This window comes from Balaenoptera musculus, chromosome 5 (assembly GCF_009873245.2).
Source record: "Balaenoptera musculus isolate JJ_BM4_2016_0621 chromosome 5, mBalMus1.pri.v3, whole genome shotgun sequence".
NCBI lineage: Eukaryota > Metazoa > Chordata > Mammalia > Artiodactyla > Balaenopteridae > Balaenoptera > Balaenoptera musculus.
Window position 1 is genome coordinate 25017489 of NC_045789.1, and position 27990 is coordinate 25045478.

Consider the following 27990-nt stretch of genomic DNA (forward strand, 5'->3'; position numbering starts at 1 on the left):
TCAAGCTTGCTTTTTATAACCCTGTAATCTTGAGTATAAAGTATGCTGTTTATCACAAGTAATCATAACAGTTTTCCCCTAAACGAAGATCTCCTTTCTGCCAAAGAATTAAAAGCACTTTTCCTCTGCTATTAGTTAAAGCAATCATATCCATAAATTACATCATTCTCTGCCTATTGTCTGAGAAAATGAGGTAGAAACCTCTGACACCTAAAAAGCTCATTACTTCCAGGAGGAAATGCTGGAGAATGGCAAGCAAGCTGAGGACGTGACGTCACTCATTGGAATTTGGTGAGGAGCTTATATTCCAGATCATATAACCAAACTAACTGGCTCCCATTCTGAATATGCCTTAATCACCACCATCACCTGCATCTTTCAGGCTCCTAAATTGAAAAATGAAGCAACTCTCCAGCTAATACTGGGAATAAACTCTACTACTGAGGGGAAAAAGAGGAGAAGTTTTCTCTTAATTTTCCAGATTAGCTTTGTATAGGAGATAGGTTTTCAACTCTCTTCCTGTTGCCCACGTTGAAAGGAACTTATTTTGATCAAAGACGAGTAGTATTGCATGATGTCTTTCTTGTGTAAAGGCATATAAGGGTTGGATCAACTGCTCTTAATCACATCTTTGAAGAGTGTGAACATAAGGGTATATAAGAGGATGATTTTACATTCTACTCCTATACATTGTTCTTCTTCCTTCATAGATACCTCGGGTTACAGGATTCCACTGGGAGAAAAACTAACCTTTGCAGTCAGTAGACAGATCTTTATTGGCATGAGGAGCAAAGCCAAGCATGTTCACTGACCAAAACCAACAATCATATAGTAAAGGGTTATGTGGTAAATCGTAGCAAAACATTTAAGTCATGAAAACGCTTGGAGGACACATGAGCTGGGAGTATGTTTGTTGGGGGTGAGAAATAGAGCAGTTTCTCATGCAACACTAACACATGATTCATGCATAATCAAATACTCTATTGGAGGCACCCTCAGCAGCTGACCCCAAGCAGACTCATTCTGTTCTTGATCTTTTGGAGATCAGATCCTGCCGAGCTAGTGGTGAGAGAACACTGAGCTTTGCCAGACACTGCTTCCTTCTCTTTCATGGCATCAACAAAGTAAAGTCACTGATTTACTTTTCTGTCTCTCACATTAGACTACAACTTATTTGAGAGCTGTGTCCTCACTACACTGAAGAAGGCCTGGAAGAAAGGCAGAGAGAGAGATAGAGAGGGACCAAAGGATGGAGGAGGAGAGGACTTCAACCCAAAGGCAGATTGAGGGTTGCTATTTATATTCAACTGGTATATGAACATTAGCTAACTTACTTCTCAAAAACCATCACATAAGGTCAATATTATTGACTTAGTTTTTAGAGATGAGGAAACTTCAGGTAAGAGATGTTGAATAACATTCAATATTAAAATGGTAGACTAGAAATTCCATTTTGATTCCAAAGACTTGATTCTTCCCCTATAGTTTCCCACAGCATTCTGGTACCCAGTAGGAATTGCTCTTCATGAAATTACTAGAACTCTGGGGACAAGCCAGACAGAGGAAGGTTGGGGAGAGGGAGCCCAGGAAGGGCCAGGTATAGGTGTGTGTCACCTCACAGGAGTTAAGATTAGGTTTTGGTTATCTGAGATTTGAAAACGAGCCCAATGGCAAATTCTGAACTAAGAGATGACTCTAGAAAAAGGACAGGCTGGTCCCATGTACCCTTAAGTCTGAAAACAACAGTATCATGTAATCACGGATGGAGCAATCACTTGGCTAACGGATCAATCAGCTTGGGTCAAAGGACATAAGTGGCCAGTATTAATAGAGGACAGTGTTAGCATCAAGGCCCCAGATCCATTCATCAGCCTGGGATATAAAACAGGGAGTGCATTACAGGGAGGAATGGTGATAATTCACTTTGTAGGAGATAATTATGAATTATTATTAATCCAAAGCAAGATAATTATTTTGGAGTTCGGATGCTAAAAATGGGTAGGCAAAGATTCTTGAAGATGTACCTCGAATATCTGATTTCTATCCTAAACAAGCCACTTTCCATAGTATCTCTGTGAAAACATATGCACAGAGGAAAATAACCAGCAAAACTCCATTCTCATTCTGATAATTTTTTATTCATGAGGTCAGTGCATTTAGGAGATTCTTTTTGTTTAGATTGCTGGTATGGCTGGGACCTACTCAACTTTCTTCCCTACTAAAATCATCCAACCCCTCCCCTTTTCAGGCCAGGGAAGAATGATCAGTCTCCAGATTCTGTTTAGCCCCTCAGCCACATGAAAGGTTTAGAAACAAAAACAAAACAACAACCAAATAGAACAACCCAACAACAACCTATCAGAAAAGAAGATTGCTGGGCCGTCCCCCTGCTCCCCTCCCCCCAAATAGCAGTCATTAACCTGCTATTGAAGGAAGTAATGGAAAATTGGTGGGTTAAAGTCTAACCTTTATTAAATGGAGCTTAATGTTGTCCTTGACCTTAATACAACCCAACTTCATGAAGGTGAAGTGGCTATCAACTTTTGCTCAGCAATGAGGGCAAAAGTCAGTGGGGAATGAGCAGCAATATTTATTCCATTCTGAGTCCGGTAGCTGATCTTGGTTCTTATTTATTTCTGGGTTAGGACCTAAGCTAACATGCAGGTCAAACCCAGTGGCAGTAGATGCACACATCTGATGGATGTAGCCAGGAGTAGCCAGGGGGCCATTACACCTGGCAGAGTGAGCCATGAGGGCAGGGAATATGGTGCTTATTCAGCATGTCACACATTTATGAGCTTGGTGGCATCAAGAGACATCCTGACTGCTTTGGATCAGCTGTTAACTTAAAAAAAAAAAAAAAAAGTTCAGCAATGCTTAGCTGATCAACTTTTCTAGGGACAACTTTTGATCAGCAAGAATGTAAAGGCTAAACCAGAGCTGATATGGGGGCCCTGTTGTATCTTAATCTCCATGCATAATTTGTCACTTGTCATTAGCAATTTCTGAACACTTTGATTAGAACCAGTTAGTAACTTAACAAGGCCAATCTCATCTTTAAAAAGAAGCTTCAGTCTATCTTTGAGTTGATTGAGAGCAGTCTGCACTATACTGGCCTAGTTCCTCCACACTGCAATCCTTTGCTCTTTCCATAGCTTGATAGCTCTGCTCTCTGAATCCTAACCTTACCCAGACTTTTAGGTGAAAGGAGTTGTACATAAAATACTTTATGGTACAAATTGGCACACGTTTGGCCCAAGCTGCATAATACACACATACCTGCACACACACATATAAACATACACATACATCATGTCCACTAAAAATAGCCAGATATGCGACATCCATCAGAATTAAGTGAGATTCCCCAACCTCTGCTTCTTATTGAGCCTCCTGCAAAATTTCATCCACCCACTCATGTAAAAATCCCTGACCTTGGTTTCCCAATGAACACACTGCTGGCCTCACTCTGAAATTCAGTTCCTAGTTACACGGGTGGACTCAGATGGTCAGACACTGTTTCTCCAGCAGTGACCTCTCCACAGTCCCTGGTTTGGATCTTGCCCAGACCTATACGATCAGCTCTCACATGATCAGGTCTACACTTCATCTTCACTGATCATCACGCTCATGCCATCACTCCTCTGATCAAAAGCAGGCTTAGTACTGCAGCAAGTATTCACTCTTCTCTCAGCCTAGAGGCACCTCTGTAGTTGGGTCGACCTAGATAATTCTACATATTTCTCTTCAGTCTTCAAAATGAAAGCTTTATCCAGGTCAGTCTCCTTGCTATCCTAGAAACATGCTGCTGATTAGCTCAACATATACTTTCTGGGCATCTGCTACCTGCCTGCTGAGTGCTGAACATCAAAGATATGAAGGAAACCTTGGAGGAACTAATATTTCTAACTTGACATATACTGCTTTTTAGGCTTCAAGTGCCTTCTCCCTTACCTTCCATCAATCCAAATTCTCACCCTTTCAAGTCTCACCATTTCCAAGAACTATTCATGCTACTCTTTCTTTGCTTAACTTGTATTTTCTTTCTAATAGACAGTGGGCTCTATGAGGGAAATGCCTATTATTTATTAATCCTTTTATCCTCAGGTCATAGTACTTACCAGGTGATAGTAAATAAAAGAATGAATAAAGGAATGAAGGAAGGAAGGAAGGAAGAAGAAGGAAGGAAGGAAGAAAAATAAAGGAAGGAAGAAATGGTTTCTTCATCTTCTTCGACCTTCACATAACTTCTCTCTTAATCCTTCTGATATTGTTAATGTGTATCACATAACCACCTCTGCTCTGGGAATACCTTTCAATAGTATCTCTGTTTTATGAGTGCTGGCCATTCACTTGATTAGATGATATGGCTGTTGAGGTCAGGATCCATTTTTGATGCTTAATTTGTTTTTCCCCAAGTACCTATAGCACTGCTTCACATTATTGATGCTTAATTAACATTTGGTGATTGACTTAATAGCCTGCTACTTAGGAGTAAAAATAAATTAAGATACAACTATAAGAAGTATTAGCACATGTATCTTCAAATTGAAGTTAGAATTAAGCTCATATTCTGAATGGTTGAGTTCACCCTAATATGTGTCACATCAAGCTAAAGCTTTCAATTCAGTGAAAATATGAAATAAAGCTTTTGTTTAATAATAAGTAAAAAGAAATCACTGATTGACTTAAGCTTTTAATTTTAAATTGGTAATTGCGTGTCAGCCACACACCATCAAACAGTCGTACAAGTGGTTGAATTATATGACGTTAGTGAGTGTGCTGCATGCAACCAATTTCCAGGATTGATTTTTTTTTTTCACTGAATGTACCCTGATATAGCAAGACAATAGTCTGCCTGTATAGACCTCGGCATTTCTTTTAACTATTCATTAAATTTGGTGTATTCAAAAATTTCTACTTAGGAATAATATCTCACTATTCACCTCAGAATGTATTAAAGTTTAGGGGCACTTGATTTAAATGTAATCATAAATTTCTAAAGTGTGTGTATGCAAGTTTGCATAATCATTATACGCAGGCATATCAAACTATCTGCCGCTGAACCAGGCATTGTAACAATCAGTAACAAAAGTATCCAAGGGAGATGATGGGATCCATTATAAAACCACAGGAAAATCACCATTACATGAATAAGAAGAAAATATCTCTGTTAAAAACACTAATTTGAGTTGGAAGATGAATTGCTGATTCAGCAAATACATCTGTTCACTTATTCTGACTAATTCTGAAAAATACATTGAACTGGTATGTATAAAACACTGTATTAGGTGCCATAAAACAGGGGGCTGAAGGTGGATGTATTAGTAGGATTTCATGAATACGCATGCCCATAAAGGTCTCCTTTGGGGTTTCTTTTCTTTATTTATTAAAAAAATTTTTTTTAACATCTTCATTGGAATAGAACATTTGTGCATTTTGACAGACAGTTGTGAACTTTGCCTAATCACCTTTCGTGGACTTTAATATCAGATAAGTATTCGGAGCACATTTCTCCTGGGTGAAATGGACTGGAGAAGGTCAGGAGGGTTTCCCAGCCATCAGGAAAACAGATGCCAGAACACTTGCTGTTGCCATACAGAGAAAACTGGCCTAATTCTCCCTGTCCTTTCTGATGGGGAGAATGGATGCTTTCAATGTCCCCTCCTCACAGCAAGATTAACAAAACCAGGCAACCCTATTGGGCGTGACGTAGGAAGGAAAAAGAAAGAGCTGGGACAAGGGGAAAATAGTTGCTTCCAATTCATATTTGCCAGTAAACGTCTGAAATTATTTCTGTGTAACCAGGCCCTTTGTAATCGGCACATGAATAATCAAATAAAATGAAAATCCCCACCACTGGGTTTCTGGAAGCTTCTGGAGGCCTTAACTCATCATGTTCTTAACTTTGGTCATCTCTGATGATGTTCCGTGTCCATCCTGAATTTTCACCACATTCTATGTTTGGAGATAATTGTGAAGATGACTTGAACAGTCACCTCAGAGTTGATTATGACTCTGGGAAATATCCACTAAGGAGAGAGGGATTTAACCGGGTACTTTTGATTGGAAGATAGAAAGAAAATCCTCCAAAAAATTCATGAATTCTAATGGAGGAAAAGGTACCTGACATGCTGCAGAGTTATATTAAATTTAACTATTCCATGTTTCCAGCCAAATAAGAAGGTAGACAAGAATAATAACTTGAGGGGAAATTTCAAAGTCGTTAATTTATTCTACAGATGAGTATTGGGTACCTTTTATGTGCAAGTGCTCTGCACATAAACACAAAAGTGAACACAACATTGTCTTTGCCCTTTAGGAGTTTATAAAGTTGATGAGCACATGGAAGAAACAGACATATAAACAACTGATTATAATTCAGCGTTCACGAGGTTGTGTGATCATGGGATGCAAGAATAATGCTTTATTATATAAAATGTTTTGGAGTTGAATGCATGCATATGTATATATACATACATCTCTATCTGTGTATCAATAACAGAAAATTTGGAAATAAATGGCCATATTTCAGTGGACATTTTACTGATTCACGTAACTAAGTTATAAGGTATTGCTTTAGAAAAGATAAATCACAGATTAGTATCTAGTTGTCTATAAGAATTCATTACTTTTAAAAAATGTGAATGATTTATTTCCTTCTTATTAAGATCAGGTCAATGGTTTCACATAGCATAATTCTAGCCAGTCAGAGAACTGAACAGAATTGCTTTGGAATATAAATTTGCATAGGTACTTCTGCATTATGCATGACCTTAACTATTTTCCCTAGAGGTAAGGTCTAAGATGGAGACAGAATCTGGCAAGAGAAGTTGAGAATACAGATCACTGCAGATTGTTTGTGGAGGAGGAAACTGGCTAGATAAGTTTTGTCCTTAACAGTTAGTAATATTTTGCAGCCATGTATGCTTACTGCTACCAATGTTGACAATATAAATAGCTCTATCAATACTCCTGTCAAACTGAAACATTCATATTTGTTCTACACATCATTAGAGAAAGGTGTAGTAGAAAATGAACTGTGAGAATTTGGTAAAGAACATACCAGAAAGATGTTAAGTCTTATTCCCAAATTCAATCTTTGGGAATACTGAGTTACAGAGAAACCACAATTTTTTTCAGGTTGCACAGAGACTTTATTCAAAGGATGTCTGACATAAGTATTACTGTGAATTTGTGCTATTGTTTCTATAAGCTATGAAATTACTGAAAATGTATATAGATTAATGTGAACCATCTATCGTGCTTATGTGACATAAACACATTTTGCCATAATAAAACATAGCAAATGTTCTCCTAGCTTAAGAATGAAAACTAATTTTAAATCTGATTTACATTTACAACATGAAGAAGGGAAATTAAGTGGCTAATATGGATGCTGAATCGCTGCCTGATATACAAATGTAGTTCAACTAAAGAATGGTTTGGGATATGGCTAAATAATAACAGCAGTTTTCTTAGTCCTGCACCTTGCTGGAATGGATCAGAATATAAAAGATCAGAAGTGTATCTTTTTTCTTTAACAATTACTGAATGAGGGTAGGCAGATTTAGCCCCAAACCCGTCAGTGTAGTAATGTTGAAGTTCAATCACAGTGTTCTAGAGAACAGCATAATTACTGGAAGCCACAAAAACTGGGTCAATTTAATACTTTGGTTGGATGACATGCCTTCACATTTTGGACAGACTAATCTTGGAATCCCAGCTGTTGGAAGCATCTGTTGTAGAGATGTAGTGACAGAAAAGCAATATGTCATCTTTACCAGCTAAAAGATGAAGAATGCGATATTAGTCTATTTCTTTGCACAGATCGTCATAAAATCCCAATATTCCTCTGGGGTTTAATTGTATACTAACTTTTCACGAAAATAAACCTTTAAAGCTCTCAATTATTTAATAAGTAAAATTCAGCAAATAACAGACTTTTTTTGGTCAGTGATCATTTTCGTTTCAATCTCTTCCTTATTAACTAGATAATTATTATCCAGATTCATATGTCATCAATTTTGCCAACAAACATGCTGAACAGAGAAAGAACCTTCTCACACTGATAGTTAACAGAGATTCTCCTGACCTCCAAAAGAAAGGTGTCTTATAGGTATCAGCTCAGTAGAACTCAAGAGTAATTTACTAACATGAACTTACTTTCCAAATATTTATTATTAGAAGCTAAATGCAGTTGTGCAAGTTAGGCAGTTGTTAAATCTACAGTCCCTACCAGAAATTAAATAAAACAGATTCTGTAAAATGAAACTACTTTAATCTTATGTGCAAATCTAAATCAACCTACATGATCAGAGAATAGTTTTGTATGTCACAGAAACCCAATTAAATTAATTGTTTAAAACACTGAATTATTTCAGGAAGTTGACTAGACTTGTAATCAGTGCTGAAACTTTTCTAACACTTAATTAACTAAGAAAAGTGGTACACAAAATTATGTTTCCAATTCATTTAATAGCACAGTCTCTAAAGGCATTTCTAATTAGCTACATTTTCTTTGGATTTACTCAACTTTTCAAAGTTAGATAAAGATTTGAAAATAATGTTAAATGGTTATGACTTTGGTGAATTCTTTTAAATAAGGGATTTCCATCTCTTAACAAAGGGATATTTGTAATAGAAAGTGGTTGCTAAGGAACGTCAATAAAAAATGTTATATAACAACCAAACTTGGTTATTGTTTGCAAATAGAGTAAAATTATATTAGGAGAAGAGAGTTAGAAGTAACTTTTCTGAGTGGGAAAGATTTTCCTTGTAATCGTGATAAATTTATCAGGGCATTTATATGCTTTCTAGAAATAGTGGGTTCTGGAAGAAATTCAGAAATTGTATGAAAGGAGATAAAGAGGAAGATGCAGATCATTATTACCCTACCCTAAGCAAACAACCCTGGGAAACTGAGAAGGCACTCCTGCATCAACTGGAAAAAAAATCAGGCAGACTTTTTCCTACCAAGGTATTCGCAAGTGAATGACTGAAGGTGAGCCAGCATCCGTACAGACTCCTACTGGAATATTGGCTGGCCCTCACAAGCACTGGAATTTCCTATTTTTTTCAAATGTTGATAATAAGCAACCCTACCCATTTTCTTTGGTGCCTATTCGGAACTTTCACCACTCTCCTCAGCCTGTCCTCTCTGCCCTCTTCTGAACATGGTTCTGCTTTAATGATCAAAGAAGTCATGCAGGTTAATATCTAAAATACAAAAAGAACTCATATAACTCAACAGCCAAAAACAAAACAAAACACATAATTAAAAAATAGGCGGAGGAACTGAACAGACATTTTTCCAAAGAAGACACAAAAAGGTGCTCGACATCACTAATCATCAGGGAAATGCAAATCAAAACCACAATGTGAGACACCCCACACCTGTTAGAACAGCTGTCATCAAACACATAGTAGATAACAAGTGCTGGCGAGGATGTGGAGAAAAGGGAACCCATGTGCACTGTCGGTAGGAATGTAAATTGGTGCAGCCATTATGGAAAACAGTATGAGGGTTCCTCCAAAAGTTAAAAATAGAACCACTTTATAATCCAGCAATTCCACTTCTGGGTATATATTGGAAAGAAACAAAATCACTGTCTCAAAGAGATATCTGCACCACCATGTTCATTGCAGCATTATTTATAATAGTTAAGATATGGAAACAACCCAAGTGTCCATCGACAAATGCATGAATAAAGAAAATGTGATGTATATATATATATATATATATATATACATATATATGTGTGTGTGTATATATATATTTTTCAGCCATAAAAAAAGAAGGAAATTCTGCTGTTTGCACCAACATGGATGGGTCTTGAGGGCATTATGCTAAGTGAAATAAGTCAGACAAAGAAAGACAGATACCATGATCTCACTTACACACAGAATTTAAAAAATACAAACTCGTAGAAACAGAGAGTGGATTGGTTGTTGCCAGAGGTGAGGAGGGGGAGACAAAATGGGTGAAGGTGGTCAAAAGGTACAAACTTCCAGTTATGAGATAAGTAAGTCCTAGGGATGTAATGTACAACATGGTGACTATAGTCAACAACACTGTACTGTATATTTGAAAGTTGCTAAGAGAATGGGTCTCAAAGTTTTCATCCTAAGAAAAGAAAATTGTCATCCTATGAGGTGTTGATGTTTAAATATATCGTGGTGATTATATACATGTATAAAATCATTTTGTTGTACACCTTACACTAATGCAGTGTTATATGTCAGTTATAGCTCAATAAACCTGGAGAAAAATATGTCAAACAAAGAACAAAGAAGCCATCCAGGCCCACGCACCCTCACAAAAGTAAAATCCATTTTTACACCTTCCCTGCGTCTCAGCAGAGGAGCACACGTCTGCCCAGGACTCGTCCTCTACCTGCCTGCTTGAATTGATCATCTTCTCTTCTTTGCAAGGACCTTGTTCTATCAGTAATAGCCTCTCAGTCTCTTAGCCTCTTACGTGGCTTTTGGAGTAATAAACACAGTCAATTTCATGACCTTTAAAACAAAACAAGTAAGCAACTAACACACACACACACACACACACACACACACACACACACACGACCTATGTCAGCTAAAGTGTTCCTGTCTAAAGGGTCACCTCATCTTCTTTCTCATATTGTTAACTTCTATTCACATTTAAATCTCAGGAATTACTTCTGGAGATCCCACCCTGACCACCAGACTCCCACTTCATCCTGTGTATAATCCTAAATTGCACTGTCATTGCCATTGGTGTCTCTAGAGCCCTGAATAGGTCACGGAGCCCTCGCAGCCGTGGGCGGGTCACCTATGTTTCCCCAGCGCGCGGCACAGTGACCCAGGCAGAACAAGGGCTCAGTAACACCCACTGCACCAAATGCTTCACCATAGACCTCAACTCACCATGTTTCCTACTCTCTCCCTCTTTTCCCATCATAAAAAGTTTCTGTATTTAAAACGTTGATCTGAAGTCACATAAAGCATAAAGCAGAGCCAACCTTTTTATTCCACCTGTCTCTCTCCATCCCTATCACAACATTTTAACTATTTATTAACATATTTTTATCTACCACTAGACTCTGAGCTCTAGGACCTAATGATCTGACTTATCTTCCCTTTTGGAGCACCTGTGGATATAGAAGTTCTCAAAAGTTATCTAAAAGGAGGGAGGGAAGGAGAGGGGCGATTGGAGCCACAGGAGGAGGGCGAGGTGTGGAAGTGGGTTTGCATAACACAATAAGGTGAAAATTATGAAAACAAAAGATACCCAGTTCCAAAACTCTCACTCGACTTCATATAAAAATGGCAATCATTTGTCAAAAAGTTTACTGTATGTTTATTTAAATGAAATACAAGTTCTATATCTACCCAAACTCTTTCAAATTCACATTCCATATTTATGATCTACCCCATCTCCCCATTTATCTCAAGGAGTAATATTGATCCTCATAATAAGATTATATAATTCACATATCTTAAAAAAGGAAACATACAGCAATAATATTAAAGTAATACAATGCATTTGCCTGTGCTTTTCCAGGTCATGGGGCGTTATCACACAGGTAAATCATTTATCTTAGGACCACGCTAAGAGCTAAACAGAACAGGTGCTGTTATTTTCACTTTACAGTTGAAAAAAATTGAACTTCAGAGAGGTTAAGAGGTATGCACGCCTTGGAGCTATGAATAAATGGAAGAAGAAGGTGACGGTAAAAGGAAGAAATATTAGATTTGCTCTTTTGAAAATGATGCAGTGGGAGAAATGCAATCTTAATCAGCAACAACAAATACTTATTCAGCATTTACCTCATGGAGCCCAGCTCTGTCTTTCCTGTGATAGAAATTTTATCAAAAGAAAGAGCAGGTATCACTTCACAGCGCTTCAGACAGCCATTTTTTTGAGAGGCCTGAGCCTTTCAAATAATTTACTACCCAAACACTTTTAAATTTAGGGTGGCAGGAAAAGTAATCGTTAACTATTTAACATCTAATACAGCTAGCATACTACAGCATTTTCTTGGTTTAACATATGATACAGTAAAGCGTTTCCTTCTCTCTGTGTGTGTGTGTGTGTGTGTGTGTGTGTGTGTGTGTGTGTGTCTGTGTGATGTGCATATACTTCAAAAGGTTCTTGGATAATGAATATGCATTGATTCAGGAAAAGCACACTGTTCCCTCTCACCCAGAGAGAGAAACCTTGATTTTCTCCTGTCTTTTTCTGCCCACCTACGGTTCCTATCACCATGTTGGCTTCTTTGGTTTATGTGCCTTTACTAGTTATTTTTTCAGATGCTTTTATGTGGCCATTCTCCTGTCAAGTTTAGAGCCACCTGGAGCAACATCTTTTTTAAACAAATAATAGAACCCATGAACAAGAAGGACTTAAAGAGATCTTTGTGTCCACTGCCATATAAATGTTAACACTTTTTCAAGTGTGTCCAGAACTTACACGCTGGATTGCGCCAATGAAAATACTTGTTGCATCTAAGTAGTAGATTATGGATGATTATTGACTCATTTTCTAAAAAAACAATTTTAATGGTTTATATTACCTTGGCAATAAATAAGGAAAAGTATTGATATTATAGAGTCTTGCAATTGTGGCATCCTTGCTTTGACGACATTTCTTGGAGATATTTATTCTTTGACTGCATTATATGTACATAAAATATATATCATGTATATGTTATATATAGAAGCTATTTGATAGCAAATAGGTTTTCACGCCAAGTAAATGTGGTCAGGAATAAAACTTTCATTTTATCATTTGCCCCTGAGGAAAAGTGTAACCTATTTATCCACAATCTGTATTATGACTGCTTTCCGACTTGTTTTCATGAAAAGCAGAGATTCTTTTTTTGAACATTCTTGCTTTACTTTTCAGGACTAGACACGGAGAGGCAAGCCATGTAAAAAAACAAATAAAAAACTTACCCACTCTTCCTCATCGTAGTCCGAATGATGCGGTATGGAGTCCTGCCTTCTCATCGGCGGGGGTGGGTCCTGGGAACTGCTCTCCTCTGTGCTGGTCTTAGGAGAGGATGGCTTCTTAAGGACACCTCCTGGCCTGGCAGTGTAAAGTGCTAAAAGGGCACTTCTGACCAGCTGATCCTTGAAGGCATGTACGAAAAGCTCTGTCTGGAAAGAAATTGACAGGGATTCAGCACAGACCTTTGAAAAGGTCAGTGGCAGATTTGCTGGCACTTGAGTGGTGTGGATGGTGGAAAAAGTGCAGGCAACAGAGAGAGAAAATGATTCATACGGATCAATGGAAAATAGTTTGGTTTGGGTTTCCGCCAAGGCCTTGAGTCCTATTCTAAAGTTAATGCTGAGGTTCTATATGCATTATAAACGCCATCTGTCTCCTCAGCCCACTCTCTTTTAGTTCCAGATCCTGTCTTTGGAGATGTATTTCACTGGGGATTACCATTTGAACACCATCTCCCTGCTGTGCCTTTCAAGTAATTCCGAATACACCTTTAAAGAAAATGTGATCAGACTATGTTTATTTTGTATTTTAAACAGAGTTAAAGGCTAAAGAATGACATATCTCTTCAAAACAAAAAAAATAGAGGCAGGAGACCTTTTTTTTCTTTTTAGCATCATGGACAGATTTCAGCAGTAGAGATGACATAGGCAGTCTTCCCCATGAAAACATTTGGCTTTTATTCCCCATTACTACCCTCTAAACTGTCTCCTCCACCAAGCGGTTTCAGTAATGTTCAGTGTTAACGAGGTTACCATGAAACTTGCCATGTAAGTTTTACAAGCTGGTGGTAAACACCTAGTAAGTACTATCGTAATGATGGCTTTCCAACAATAAAGAACTTTACAGCTGTACTCTGCAATTTCCTGATGAAATGTCTAATGGCTTCACCGTGTTATACACTGCAGGGTGCAGTAATTGATTTTCTGTATTATAGTACACTTAACGTACACATGGCCTACCAATCTGTTCAAAGAGTAGAGAAGTAACTCAAGCACTGACCCACATTGTTAACATATTTATGCTTTGTAATCTGTTGGGAAGGGGCCCTTTAACCCACAGCATTATTTTGAATCACAGATCATTTACTGAGACACTCCTGGATATAATGCTGTCTTCACCAGTGCTGTAACTCAAGGTAATCATTTACTGGTGCTCCCTCAATATGTAGTCAGCAGTGCCACGTTCAATAACTGTTACTAAATTGTCTCTCCATCTCCCTGTTGTAAGTGTGGACAATTACAGAAAACCAGTTAAACCAAGTGCAAAATAAGCACCTAATTAATAAGACCCTGTCATATCTGCATAGTTACATCTTTGCAATGGATCGTGAAATTCTAGATCTAGAAGGGAGTTGAGTGGACTTCTTCACTAACCAGATTAAAAAACTAAGAAAAAAGTGTGATGATCTGTTCTAGGGCAGACTGCTGATTGGCAGCACAAAGGGAACAGAGTCAAAGTTTTCTAACAAATTCAGTAGTATTTCCCCTTACTGCACACCATCCAACATGACCCTCAGCCTCGATGCTTCTGTCCTTCTTCCCCTTCTTCTCTAACTCTGGCTCCCCATGTGTTCTGAACATCTACCAGCTCTCATAGTTAATTGTGTCCACGATCGCTGATGTTAACTCTCTGCCCTGTGAAATTTTAATGGATGTTTTAAACACTCTTTTAATCTGTTAGTCATACTGAAGGCACTTTGAAGGTAAGTAGACAAGAAATATGGTAAAAAGAGGATATATTAGAATAAGAGGCTGGAAAATATTTTTATAATAACTAAGAAAATAAAAATAAGGCAGAGCTTTTTTAATTAAAAGAATGGATGAAAAAGTTGGCTAGGCAGTACAAGTCAGTATAGTTATAGCAAAATGGGGGAACATGCTGTTTACATAATTTTCCAGAGAGCATGGATGTGTCTATCAATGTGAATTTAAATATTAAAAATGTGAATTTACTTCCACTCAGCTTAACCTAACTATTTCTTTCTTGATAGTTTCAATAAATTCTTTTGATTTATTTCTGGAGCAAAACAGCTTGACTTCTTTGACTTCCTGCTACTACAGCTCCAGTCTCCATAACACTCACTAATTACTATGTAGCTGAATACTATTCACACCCAACGAAATTTCCTATGGTTCTTGTAATCACCACTATTTCCTCCCATAGCACGCACACAGAGTTTCCTCTTAATTTACTCAAATCTCATTTGGGTTGATTTAGCACCAAAGACATGGGAGATAATACAGTAGATTCTTGTAGTTTTACAACCTAGAATTTTGGGGGAGGGTAGCTGAATATAACGCACAAAATCTTAAACAAACACAATAAAAGCTGCTCTTCTACTTTGTGTGTATACTGAAACATGTATCTGACTCCTTGGAAACTCTCTGGATCACCCAGATGCTGTGCATAGAATCGTATTCTGTTAGAAAATAGCAAAATATTCCATTACAATTTCCATCTGACCTGGAAAAAATCTTAATTTTTCTTGACCGGTATTACTTGGTAAATGTAGACCAATATAGACCCAGGTGTTTTACCATCAAAATAAATCAGCTTGAAGAGATTAATGTAGTCACACAATCCCAACGCATCTGTATGTTGCTGTTCTTACAACTGAGATAATACTAGGGAAGTTAAGCATCAGGGAAGGAGGTGACCACGTCTCTCTGACCTGCCTATTGACTCAGAGTTCTGAAAGCCTTTTTCCTTTTCTTACGTAGCTCCAACTACAGTAAGCGAAAGAAGAAAGGCTGACTAAATGTTATTGTAAGGGTAGGCAAAGCAATTAATTTAAAATATCGGCGTAAGATTATAGTAAAAAAGCATAAACTCTGAACCCAAGGCAGATCTATTTCATTTGTTCTATATTTTAAAAAGAAAAAGAAAAGAAAATGTTTTCTTGCCTTTCTGACATTTGTCCAATTCATATGCTCATACAAGTATCCTTCAAAGTAACACCCAGAATTATCTGCAAGTACAAAACTACTAAAAATTACTTCTCCTGGGGATACATTTCCTAGTTTCCTGAATACTAATGCCAGAGGAATAGTTAGAATATGTTCATTTAAAAATACTCTTTTAAACTAGAGAACTCAACAAATTAAGCAAAGTCCCATTCTATTTAGAATTTCCTTAGAGTCACTGAAAAAATTCAAGGCCATGCCTAATCTCATCTGCAATACAAAATACCATAAAACAAGTAATTATCATTTTAATAGTCATGTATATGGCAAGAAAAGAATCCTGCTTATTTTAAAATTTGATATGCTTTAATTATTTCATAGTGTTATTCTTGACATTAGTACATTGATATGCGTTTAACATTCCCTAAAGCAAAGAACATTGAACTTTCAGCCAGGAGAGGTAGCTGACATCTGGGCAGCTTATATAAATTATCCACTTGACCTTGGCTAAATCACATAACAACTTTTCCCCAGTATGTACAAAATTACAATGCCGATCTGTGAAACCCTTACGGGAGTTCACTGAAAACTGTAAAGTGTACTCTTCTATTTATGCTTCTCTTTCTTGACTGACCTTTTCAGTTTCTGCTGTTGACTCATAATCCCCTGCTCACTCAAAATGTGCTAAGTGGACCCCAAGGGACCTTAAACCACATTCTCAAAAGCATTTTCCCATTGGTGATGTAACCCCTTCTTCCATAACTTCAAGTATCATTTTTTATCATGCCAAGGTCTTCAAAATCCATTTCTGCTTACCTCCTGAATCAGCATGGTCAAGGGTTTTCATCTGCAAGCTTTTTGAGAAGTCTCAGCCCGATCTCAAGTTTTTCAAATAAATGTGTTCTTCCCTGTTTTCCATCTGAGTGGTATCCTTACTACTCAGCAACTCTGAGTCCAAACGTCTGGATCATTTTCAGTAATACTTATTTTCTGGGTCAGTGATCAATTTCTAGTCGTTAGATATTTTCAATAATTTCAAAGATTGACCCTTACGTTGTATCCCCACAGCTAATCCTAGTTAATACCCTTTCTGCATTCCATGTTGATATTTCCATAGTCTTCTTACTGGTTGATTTACTTTTCTTTAACTCTTCTTTTTTCAGGATGTTATCCAAGGTCACCAACACTAAAATGTTGACTTCTGGGTCCCATCTCAGAACTACTGAATCAGAATTTGTATTTTATCAAGCTCCCCAAAAGCATTACTGATATTGTGATGCTCAATAATTCAAATCTCTCTGTCCTTACTCAGCCTAGTTTTGGCTCTGAGGATGATCTTCACAAAGCGAGCCTCCAGGTCTTAGGCCCTTAACAACCTTCTCAGTACCTACAGAACAGACCTTCTCTTGGGTAAATAACTAGGAGTGAGATGGATAGCTCATATATATCTCTTTTAACTTTATGAGACACTGATGAACTGTTTTTCAAGCTGCCAACAATTGTGTACCCATCAGTGATAGATGAAAGTTCCAGTTATTCCATATCCTTCCTAAGTTTTCCTATGCTCAGCCCTTTCGATTTTAGCTATTCCAGTGGGTGGTTAGTGGTACCTCATTTTAGTTTAAATTTGCATTTCCCTAATAACAAATAATGATGAGTATCTTTTCATGTGCTTATTTGCCATCTGTCTTTTTTGGTAAAATGTCTTTTCAATTCTTTTGCTCATTTTTAATTGTTTCATCATTCAGTTGTAAGAATATACATTCTGACACAAGTCCTTTGTCAGGTACCTATTTTATGCATATTTTCTCCTAGTCTATGACTTGCCCTTTCAATTTCTTAATAGTGTCTTCTGAAAACTTTAATGAAAGTTTTTAATTTTGAAAGTTTTTAATTTTGAAGAAGTCTTACATACTTTTTTTTTGGTTCATGCTTTTTGTGCTCTAAGAAACCTTTGCCTAACCCAAGATGACAAAAAATTTTCTCCTATGTTGTATTCTAGATGTTTGTTTATTTATTTATCTGTTTGTTTTTAGCTTGTATATTAAGGTCTATGATCCATTTTTAATCAATTTTTATATAAGTGTGAGGTAAACATAAGGAAAGGTTTATTCTGCATATGGATATCCAATTGTTCCTGCACTATATGTTAAAAAGATATCCTTTCCCCAATGAATTTCCTTTGCACTTTTGTCTAAATTTATTAAACATATATGTATGGGTCTATTTCTAGATTCTGTATTCTATTCTGTTGACCTATATATCTGTGCTTACACTAATAAGTTACAAACCATGCAATGAATATTATTTTTTTAAAGAGTAAATATGTTTAAGTAAATTAAACTTTTGATTTTTAAAATTCTGTCCACATACATACCATTTCTGGCACTCCTTATTCTTTTGTGTAGATCCAAATTTTCCATGGTATCATTTCCTTCTGTATGAAGGATCATTTCCTTTAAAATGTGTTATAGTGTAAGTCTGGTATGAAATCTCACAGTTTTTGTCTACAATGATCTTTATTTCACCTTTATTTTTGAGAGACATCTTCTCTAGATATGGAATTGTAACTTTTTATGTATGTCAGTATTTTGAAGATGTTACTCCACTATCTTCTGGTTTGCATAGTGTCTAATAAGAAGTCTTTTACAATTCTTATTTGTGTTCCTCTGCACATAATGTGCCTTTTTTTTCTTTTCTTTTTATCTGGTTGTTTACAATTTTCTCTTTACCTCTGTTTCTCAGCAATTTAATATCTGTGTTTCTTTCTTTTTTTTAATATTTACTCTGCTGGAGTACATTTTGCTTCTTGGATCTGTAGTTTCATAGTTTCATCAAATTTTGAAAATTTTGGTCATCATTTCTGCAAATATTTTTCTGTTCCCCTCTTCTTTTATTCTAGGACTCTAATTATATGTATGTTAGATTTCTTGGTATTGTTCTATAAGTCATTCATGCTCTGTTTTATCATTTTCAGTTATTTTTCTCTTTGTGCTTCATTTAATTATTTTCTAATACTATGTTTACAAGTTCACTATCTATTCTTCTGAAGTGACCAATCTGCTAATTCCACCCAGTGCATATTTTTATTTCAGAAATTATATTTCACTTTTCTTTGAGTTCTATGTGATTCTTTTTTTAATTTTCCTTCTTTTCTCCTCATCCTTTTTATATGTTTCTTTGCTTTTGTAAGTATGTGAGCATATTTATAAGTGCCATGTTAAAGTTCTTATCTACTAACTGCATCATCTCTGTCATTTCTGGGTCTGTTTCTATTGCTTAATTTTTCTTCTAGTTACGGGTTATATTTTCCTGCTTCTTTGCATGCTTAGTATATGCTTGTTGAATGCCAGGGGCATTTTGAGTTTACATTCTTGTTGCTATATTTTATTGTATTCTTTTAAAAAATGTTGGGTTTTGTTTTGGTATGAAGTTAAGTTACTCAGTAGGAGGACTCAGTAAGATCATTTCACACCAGGAGGACTCAGTAAGATCATTTCAAACCTTATTTTTAAGCCTTGTTAGGGTGAATCAAGAGCAGCCTTCTTTAATCTAGGACTAATTTAGCCCCACTACTAGGGCCATGCCCTTCTGAGGGCTCTATGCAGTGCTCTATGTATGACAAAGTCTTCTCACTCTGCAGGTCAGGAGATAAACCATTCCGAGTCCTGTATGACCACCAGGACTTATTTTGTATGCTTATTTCTCGTACTTATTTCCCTGGATTTTGATAGTTTATTCACATGCATATGCAAATCAGTACTCAGGTAAAGATTTTAAAGCACCCATTTACAGACGCCCAAGGCTCTTTCTGTATGCAGCTCCCTCCTTTTTGGTACTCTGCTCTGCAAATTTTAGCCATCTTGGCTTTTCCTGAACTCCACTTGCGGTCTCCTCAACTTGAGAAGTTGCTGTTTGGCTTCTCCCTCCTTGCGCTGCAGCCTGGAAACTGCCTCCAGGAAGAAACTAGACAATTATAAGGTCACATAGTCTGTCATCTTCCTATGCTGCCTATTTTCCAATGCCTAAAAACCATTATTTTATACATTTTGTCTAGCTGTCTTTTTGTCGTTTGAGAGGATCCATATTATCCTATCATGGCCAGAAACAGAAGTTCTAATTCCATGTATTTTATGTGTAAGTATCATTCTTAATATTATTTTACTTTCTTACCTTTATTTTCCTTGTTTTTAATATTCTAATAAACGCAGTTTTATTTTTATATAACAGTACTTATTTCACCAATTAAATATTTACCATATGAGGGAGACTATGAAAAGAAGAAACATAAGTTCTAATCCTGAAATTTCACCTTCATTTACACTAGTTACTTTCAAGTTCCCTTAGAATTTAGTATGTATGTATGTGTGTATATGTAGATACATACTTTCACCAACTATAAAAAACAAACGAAAACTCATTGAATTCTTCTACTCAGTTTGGGATTGAGAGAGTAGTGGAAGTAAATAAACAATAAGAAATTCCTTCTCAGTACCTAAGTAATCAACATAATCAATGTTCTGTATATTATATATATCTTCAACTTCTTAGCATACTGACTTTCTGGCATTGTTATTAAGGAAACTGGAACATTTCTTAAGAAAATCCTGAGTTTTAGAATGGAATGCTTGTTTCTTTCTTTGAATACAGCAGAATGCTTTGGTATACTATGTTAAGGTTGAAAAGGTACTAGGAATTGGAAGGTGTTGGGTTTTCTCAAATATATTGTGAGCAAAGCCTCTACTATTTGTGACCAAATCCTTTTTTGTTGTTGTTTACCATTTCACAGCTGCCATATTGTGAAATAGTCCATGCTTTTAATTTCTTAGACTGTAAGATTAAGGACCATGTCTGTGTAGTATTTGTCATACAACATTGAGTACAATACCACACACAATTAGGTGCTCAATACTGCTTTGTGATGAGAATAATAATAATAATGACTTTCTAAACAAAGTCTATCAATCTCTGTGGAGTGGAGACTATGATGGGCATTTGAAACTAATGTCACACATATATCTGAGTAATGAGATACATGCCTACATTTGTGTCCTTACGTTTTCATTTTGAATTTCTTTACTTTACTTTTCTCTTTCTCTCTCTCTCTCCTTTCTTTTTGTCACAGTATTGTATAATTTGAGTCTAGAAAAAAAGGAAAATGCATTTTTTTTATCCCACTCTATTATTAACCTTTCATATCTTATGTTAAAAATTTGGCTTATGCTTTGTTTTCTCTGTTGGGATTAGTTATGTAAAGTTGGAGTTTGTCTTTTGCTATAAACCTACATCATAACATTAAATAATTCTTTAATATTTTCATAAACTAATATGCAGCGAACAAACCCAGTTATCCTTCAGAAGATTCTTTTTTTCAGAACTATTTAAAAAAAAATAGAATAACTTAATGGAGGTTGTGCACATTAGGATATGAAAAATTTATAGTAAATTTTATTGTGAAATTTCAGTTATGTCCTATGGATGAGTTCCTAAGAAAACAACTCAAGAACTTATTTTCCAAACATGTCAGTTCAGATTCATTAAAAGAAACAATGGAACTATCAATGAAGAAAAGACCTATTCTCTAATCCACAGTGTGCAAGTCCCTGATCTTAAACATGAAATGTTTTTAAGTTAAATCTTGCTAATATTAAATTACACTAAAATTTAAGATGCCCCTAAAATGATTTGTCTTTTATGCTAGATTCATGGATCATAGTTTATTTTAAACCATGAGCTAGTAACTGTCTTCATACACTATGCAAAACTCTGTTAACTTAGATACTTCTTTGAAATTCTGGGCATGAATTCTTAAAGAAATGCATGGCTTGCAAATTTAACTTTAAAAAAATCCGCGTGATTTCAAGTGTTGACAGATTTCTTAGTAGACGAAGCTTGTCTACTCAGTAACAAACAAACAAACAAAAAAACATAGGGAAGAAAGTTGGAGCAATGCTGAATTAAAGGAGGAGAAAATACATGCCCTGCCGCGCCCCAAATCACTGCAGCAAGATGTGAAGGATGTATGAAATGACAAATCCCTGTCCAATGCACAGGAAGAATATAAATACTGCTCTGAAATCACCACAGTGATGTTCTGTTTGCTAGAATTTTCTGTTTAGGTGAACCCAGGAAAACCTCACCTCAACTACAAATCCAAAAAATAAACGAACCAAAAAGAAATTCTATTATTTTACTGGATGCGACACCCTCCTCTTGTTTTCCCTTTTTCTTAGCCACAACATATTCGTTGACTATTAGACATATTCATTGACTATTAGAATACTTAAGTATTCTTGAGAAGTTTGTCTAACAATTTTTTTTTTAATTTTTAAAAAAGGAAATATCAAAACATATATTGCATGGAGGAACCAGAAAGGGTTTCCATTCCGGAGTCAACCAGACCTGGGTCTGAGCCCTAGTTTTGTTTGAATCCTGGGTTTGACTTTAGTTGCATGACTTTGCACATTTTTTAAACTTCTCTGAGCTTCAATCTTTTGCTTTGTGAAATGGAGATAATATGGACCCACAGTTTGAAGGTTAAATGAAATAACCTAAGTCACTGAAGTCACTAGCACAATATTTGACAATGTAGGTAGTTGTAAAATTTGGGTCAATTTTTTCCTCCCTTTTCTTGATGGAGGTACCTGTTTTGGCATGGAAGGAAGGTTGCATTTTGAACTGGAAGTCTTGGGTTTTGATTTTTCACTTTTTAATTTATTAGACAATTCACCCGACCTTTCTGAATACATATTAGCTAATTTTTTCTGAAAATATATACTGGTTATATCCTATGAGAAAAATATGTGAAAATGTAGACTTTAAAACGTTAAAGAAGGGCAAGGTATTATTATTATTATAAATTAACATAACTGAGTCAAAAATATATACAGATATAGTATTCGGGTTTCTATGAATCTGTTCTTCAGGGACGCAAAGAACTACACTGTTATCTTATTCTAAAATGTTACCGTGAAAATTGTCTTTGGTCAGTTTCTTCAAGGGCATGTTCATTGGAAGTATCTCATAATAAATTTCAAGACGTCCTCAGAATGCAGAGGTTACGAATGAGTGTACTGGAATTGGACTCCAGGATACTTGACTTTGCATTTCTATTCAAGCTGCAATTTGACTTTTTCTATCTGGGTTCTCTCCATATCATTCAGATGCCTTAATTCATTATGGAAATTGATGCTGAGTATTTACCCCATGCCAGACTACCATTCTTCTTTACATATACAAATGTAAGTCACCTTTGGAAAAATTAAGACCTAGGTCCTACTACATTTCAAACAATAACTAATACTTTTAGAAATTTTTAGAACCTTCTCCCAGTTGATAATGTTACAGAAAGTAAACTGAGGCAGAGGAACTACCCCATGTCACTGATAAGAATCCACATAAAAGTTCTGCTCTCAAATGAAGTGACATTCTGACTCAAAGGTATAGCTTCATATGCATAAAAATAGGTGATCACCAGAGAAAATAATTTTCAAAATCTAATTTAATTCATTTAATACAACCAGGAACCAAAGAAAATGAAAGATGTCAAGGAAAAGAGAAAATATACCTCAACCAGTATAGGTTTCGTTTCCTACTAGGAAAAAAAAATTAATGTTCAGTAAAATTTGAAAGAGAATGAGGCCAATTCATTTTGATCCTGTGGCAATACTTTGAAGCTTACTTTTTAACCTAGTCTATTTTACATTTCCAGATGTTATGAAAGGCAATGTATGCAGAAAGCAGTACCAACGGGGATTTGGGTATTTCATTTTCCCCACTGCAGTGATGATTTGGATCTTACTTTTTCTGAAAGCATCTTTAAAGAATTCTTCAAGCTGTCTGGAGAATGCTGGCTTGCAGAATTAAGCAGTAGGTCTGCATGGGTTGCTATAAGAGGTTGTAGTTGATTGATGTTGCTGAGAACTTCTTTTGCTTTGGCTGTGTTTTCAGGTGAATAGTAAATAAACTGGTATCCAGTACTGCAACAACAAAGATAAAGGCAAGTTACACAACGAGCAGGAAGACTTTTCAGCACTTAGTGCCAGATGGCAAATGATAAACAGAACTCCAAATAGCATTACTTCTTATTGAACAGATAAGAACTATTCTAAGAGATTTCTATGATATCTGAAAAGTGTTTAAAGTCAAATGACCAAGATATTTTGTAAGACTAGGTGAAATAAATCCAGTCCTTGCTCAATCACTAGGAAGATTCTTCATGATTACATATGTCAAGTATTAGCATTCAAAACAAATTAGTATTGATATTATTAATAATTATTAGTGAACTTGAGGTCACACAGTACAGAGAGAAAAGTATGAGCCTTTATATTTAGGCCAATATGAATATAGATCCTGGCTCTATCCCTTACTAGCTGGGTGATCTTGGGCAGCCTTTAGCTTCCTCATCAGGAAAGTGGGAATAATTATGCAAACAGTTCTAAGAGGTGGGTAAGACTGGTCATCATTCATGTGAAATGCCTGACACAGAGCAAGCATTTAATAATTACTGTGTATATTTTCCCCATGATACTTAGGGCAGGGGGCATAAATAGCTGAGCAATGGGGAGAATATAAATTAATGCCAAGTGGGCATATGGAGAATTTTATTGGATAGAAAAGGGACATGACGGCATAAAAATTCCATTATGCTATTTTTTTCATCACCTTTTTTGTTCCCCTTGTGGTTTCTCATTTGACTTGTAAAAATACCTAAAATTGATTACAAATGAAAGAATGACTTTTATAGTCATCATTTAGGAGTTGGTCAAGCATGTTACGGATGTAAGAATTCCATGGAATGAAGGAGTCTTTGGCCAGTTTTGTTAGGAAAAACAAAGGAGGCATTCCAGCAGGGAAAGAAGTAAAACAGCAAAACATCAGCCAAAGAAAAAGAAGAGAGTGGCCATGGATAGTGCATTTACATAGTGGGTGCAACACTTGGTTATATCCCTTTATATCCAATCATCAATGATTTCTTCATAGTGTCTTTGAAACCAAGTCCCCTCACAACAAAGTTCCCTTACCAAGAACTTTGTTTATGATTAATTATGATTAATTATCAATCAATTATAAATTAATTTATGATTCATGTCTCTATCCAAAACTTTATTCCCTTTCTTGTCTCCTCTGACCTCAATCTTGTGCTCCTCGACCAGTCAGATGACTAAAATTGCTGCTGTCGATAGCATCATTAACTTACAAACTCAGGTTGTTTCTCCAGGGCAGGATGAGCTAACAGGACCCCAAGCCATGGCCACCTGGTCTGAGAATCATAAACCAGTTATCCTGACTCCCAAAACTACGATTAAGGATTAAGGACTATCACAAGAGGATGATTAATCCTGGCCCCTTTTTTTTTCCCCTTTAAAAAAATCTCCAACTCAAAGACCAAGTTGGAGTGGATCTGAGGCTTGCCTCCCCCCTCCCTTGCTTGGTGCCCTGCAATAAATCTTCACTTTGCTGTCAGAGTTTGGTTTTCTGACCCGTGGGCACATGAGCCCTTTGCTGGGTTTCACCTTGCAACCTGTGATGAGTATTTACTGAATATTTTCTTTACATTTACCAGCTAAATGATTAACATTCCCATAATTTCATTTCTTATTTTGAAATATCAGCATCCAATAAGACACATTAACATCTAGAAAGCACTCTCCCCTTGCCCTGACACTAGTGATTTTCAGGGCAAAATATCGGTTTCTTCAGGGAGACCATATAATAAATATTTCTATTATTTTATTTATTTTTTCACAATTATTTTTAAACATGACCTTGGTGCTTGGACTATTCAGAAGATAGGACAAGAAGTTGATGAATGAGGGATACAGGTGTCTAAAAGCTAAGAAACATATTGCTATCCTGTGACACTGATGAGAACTCACTCTTAATTCTGTACTTGTAGATTTTTTTAAATTTCAGAAGCAGGAGCTTAAAAATAAAACATACCACTTATTTTAATGCAAACTGAAGCAAATGACAAGTAACAATGGCGAGGAGGAGAAAGAAAACAATAGTCCAGGCCAATTATCTCTGTCTCTTCCTGGCTCATCTGATCTCCTGTGGGGCTGTGCTGAGGCCTTTAACAAAAATCATGAACTGGGATGTCCCCCTAATCATCTGTACTCAGACTGGATACAAAATCCAATCCACTGCAGTCTTTAGTAAATCAAACAACTCCATGTATTTCCACAAAGAAAATGATTACCTAAAGATACTGACATATACACACTACTATATACAAAATAGATAATCAACAAGGAACTACTGTATAGCACAGGGAACTATACTCAGTATTTTGTAATAACCTACAAGTGAAAAGAATATGAAAAAGAATATATGTGTGTGTGTGTGTGTGTGTGTGTGTAACTGAATCACTTTGCTGTACACCTGAAACTAACACAACATTGTAAATTCATTATATTTCAATAAAAATAAATGAATAAAGATATTGATGTGTCACCAGGGTGGGGATGATATTTAATACTCAGCACTTTTTACAGCTGAGAATAGGACTTACTAAGGACTAGACACAGAAAGCAGCCTGTGAGGGCTGCTCTGTGGTCCCTTTTCACTGATCTGCTCTTCTGTTATTATAATTTGCTTTCTGGTTTCATCTTATGGGGATGGATAGGCCTCCCATGGCTTAACTCTAGGAAAGCTAGAGCTCTCAAGGCCAGTTGGTCTTCCCTCCTTCTCTCCACAGATCTGTCCTCTTTCTGAGTGTGTCATTCCTGGCCCCTCACATGTTCACTCCTATGCCCTCTTTTTGACTCCTCTTTTTTACCTTCCTTCTGGATTCACATCGTACTTCCCTGGCAGTTCAGTGTTACTTTATTCCTGACAATTATCTATTTTCATTAATTTTTTATACATATTTCCTACTCTGCAAATTCCCTGAGTCTCCTCTCCTTTGGAGGAAATACACTGCCAAGATTTATTTCTTACATCTTCTTTCCTTACACCCTAGTTCAGTGGTGCTCAAATTTTAATAGGCATGAGATTCACTCGGGGATGAGGTCAGGGCCTGGGTATTTTTAATAAAGACTGCAGGTGCCCTGGCAACACCAAGAGATTCTGCTGTAGTAGGTTGTAGTCTTCGTAACAAGCATCTCAGGAAATCCTGATGCAGGTGGACAGCTGACAACTTTTAGAAATACCCTCTGCCACTTTTTTGACTGTGAGTTGCCCTCTACACCTCTGATCACACTACACAATGACTCCAATAAAAGTTCCTTATTCTAAGTTTCTTATTCTTAACTCATTCTCATTTTCATAATGCCTTCTATAAGGCTACTTTTGCACTCCATCTTTTTTTTTATTTATTTACAATTCTGTGCATTATTAGTCATCTATTTATTTATTTAAATTGAAGTATAGTTGATTTAAAATGTTGTGTTAATTTCTGCTGTACAGCAAAGTGATTCAGTTACACATATGTATATTCTTTTTCATACTCTTTTCCATTATGGTTTATTACAGGATATTGAATATAGTTCCTGTGCTATACCGTAGGACTTTGTTTTTTTTAATTAATTAATTAATTAATTAATTTAGTTTTGGCTGTGTTGGGTCTTCGTTTCTGTGAGGGCTTTCCCTAGTTGCGGCAAGCGGGGGCCACTCTTCATTGAGGTGCGCAGGCGTCTCACTATCGCGGCCTCTCTTGTTGCGGAGCACAGGCTCCAGACGCGCAGGCTCAGTAGTTGTGGCTCACGGGCCTAGTTGCTCCGCGGCATGTGGGATCTTCCCAGACCAGGGCTCGAACCCGTGTCCCCTGCATTGTCAGGCGGATTCTCAACCACTGCGCCACCAGGGAAGCCCAGGACCTTGTTTTTTACCCATTCTATATATACTAGTTTGCATCTGCTAACCCTAAACTCCCACTCCATCCCTCCCCCACCCCACTTCTGCCTTGGCAACCACAAGTCTGTTCTCTAGGTCTAGGAGTCTGTTTCTGTTGTACCCCATCTGTATATTCAGCACAAATTGCTTTGGTTCACTTCTCATTACCAGTGTTGCCCCCATCATCCTTTCATCTTTTCCCTTCCAATATACTCTCCACCCTCTTCTTCTCCTTCCCCAATACATTCTTCAATC

The 27990-nt window shown here is 36.5% G+C and overlaps 1 protein-coding gene across 9 annotated transcripts in view; it reads right to left on the bottom strand.

Moving 5' to 3' along the window:
* Positions 1-27990, bottom strand: part of INPP4B (inositol polyphosphate-4-phosphatase type II B) — a 745855-nt gene that overhangs the window by 111515 nt on the left and 606350 nt on the right. For all 9 annotated transcript variants that reach the window (XM_036853321.1, XM_036853318.1, XM_036853314.1 and 6 more), the window contains 2 exons: positions 23699-23876; positions 12940-13143 (listed from right to left, as the gene is read on the bottom strand). In XM_036853321.1, the coding sequence (XP_036709216.1) occupies positions 12940-13143; positions 23699-23876 (382 nt within the window). The remainder of the gene's footprint in view (positions 1-12939; positions 13144-23698; positions 23877-27990) is intronic.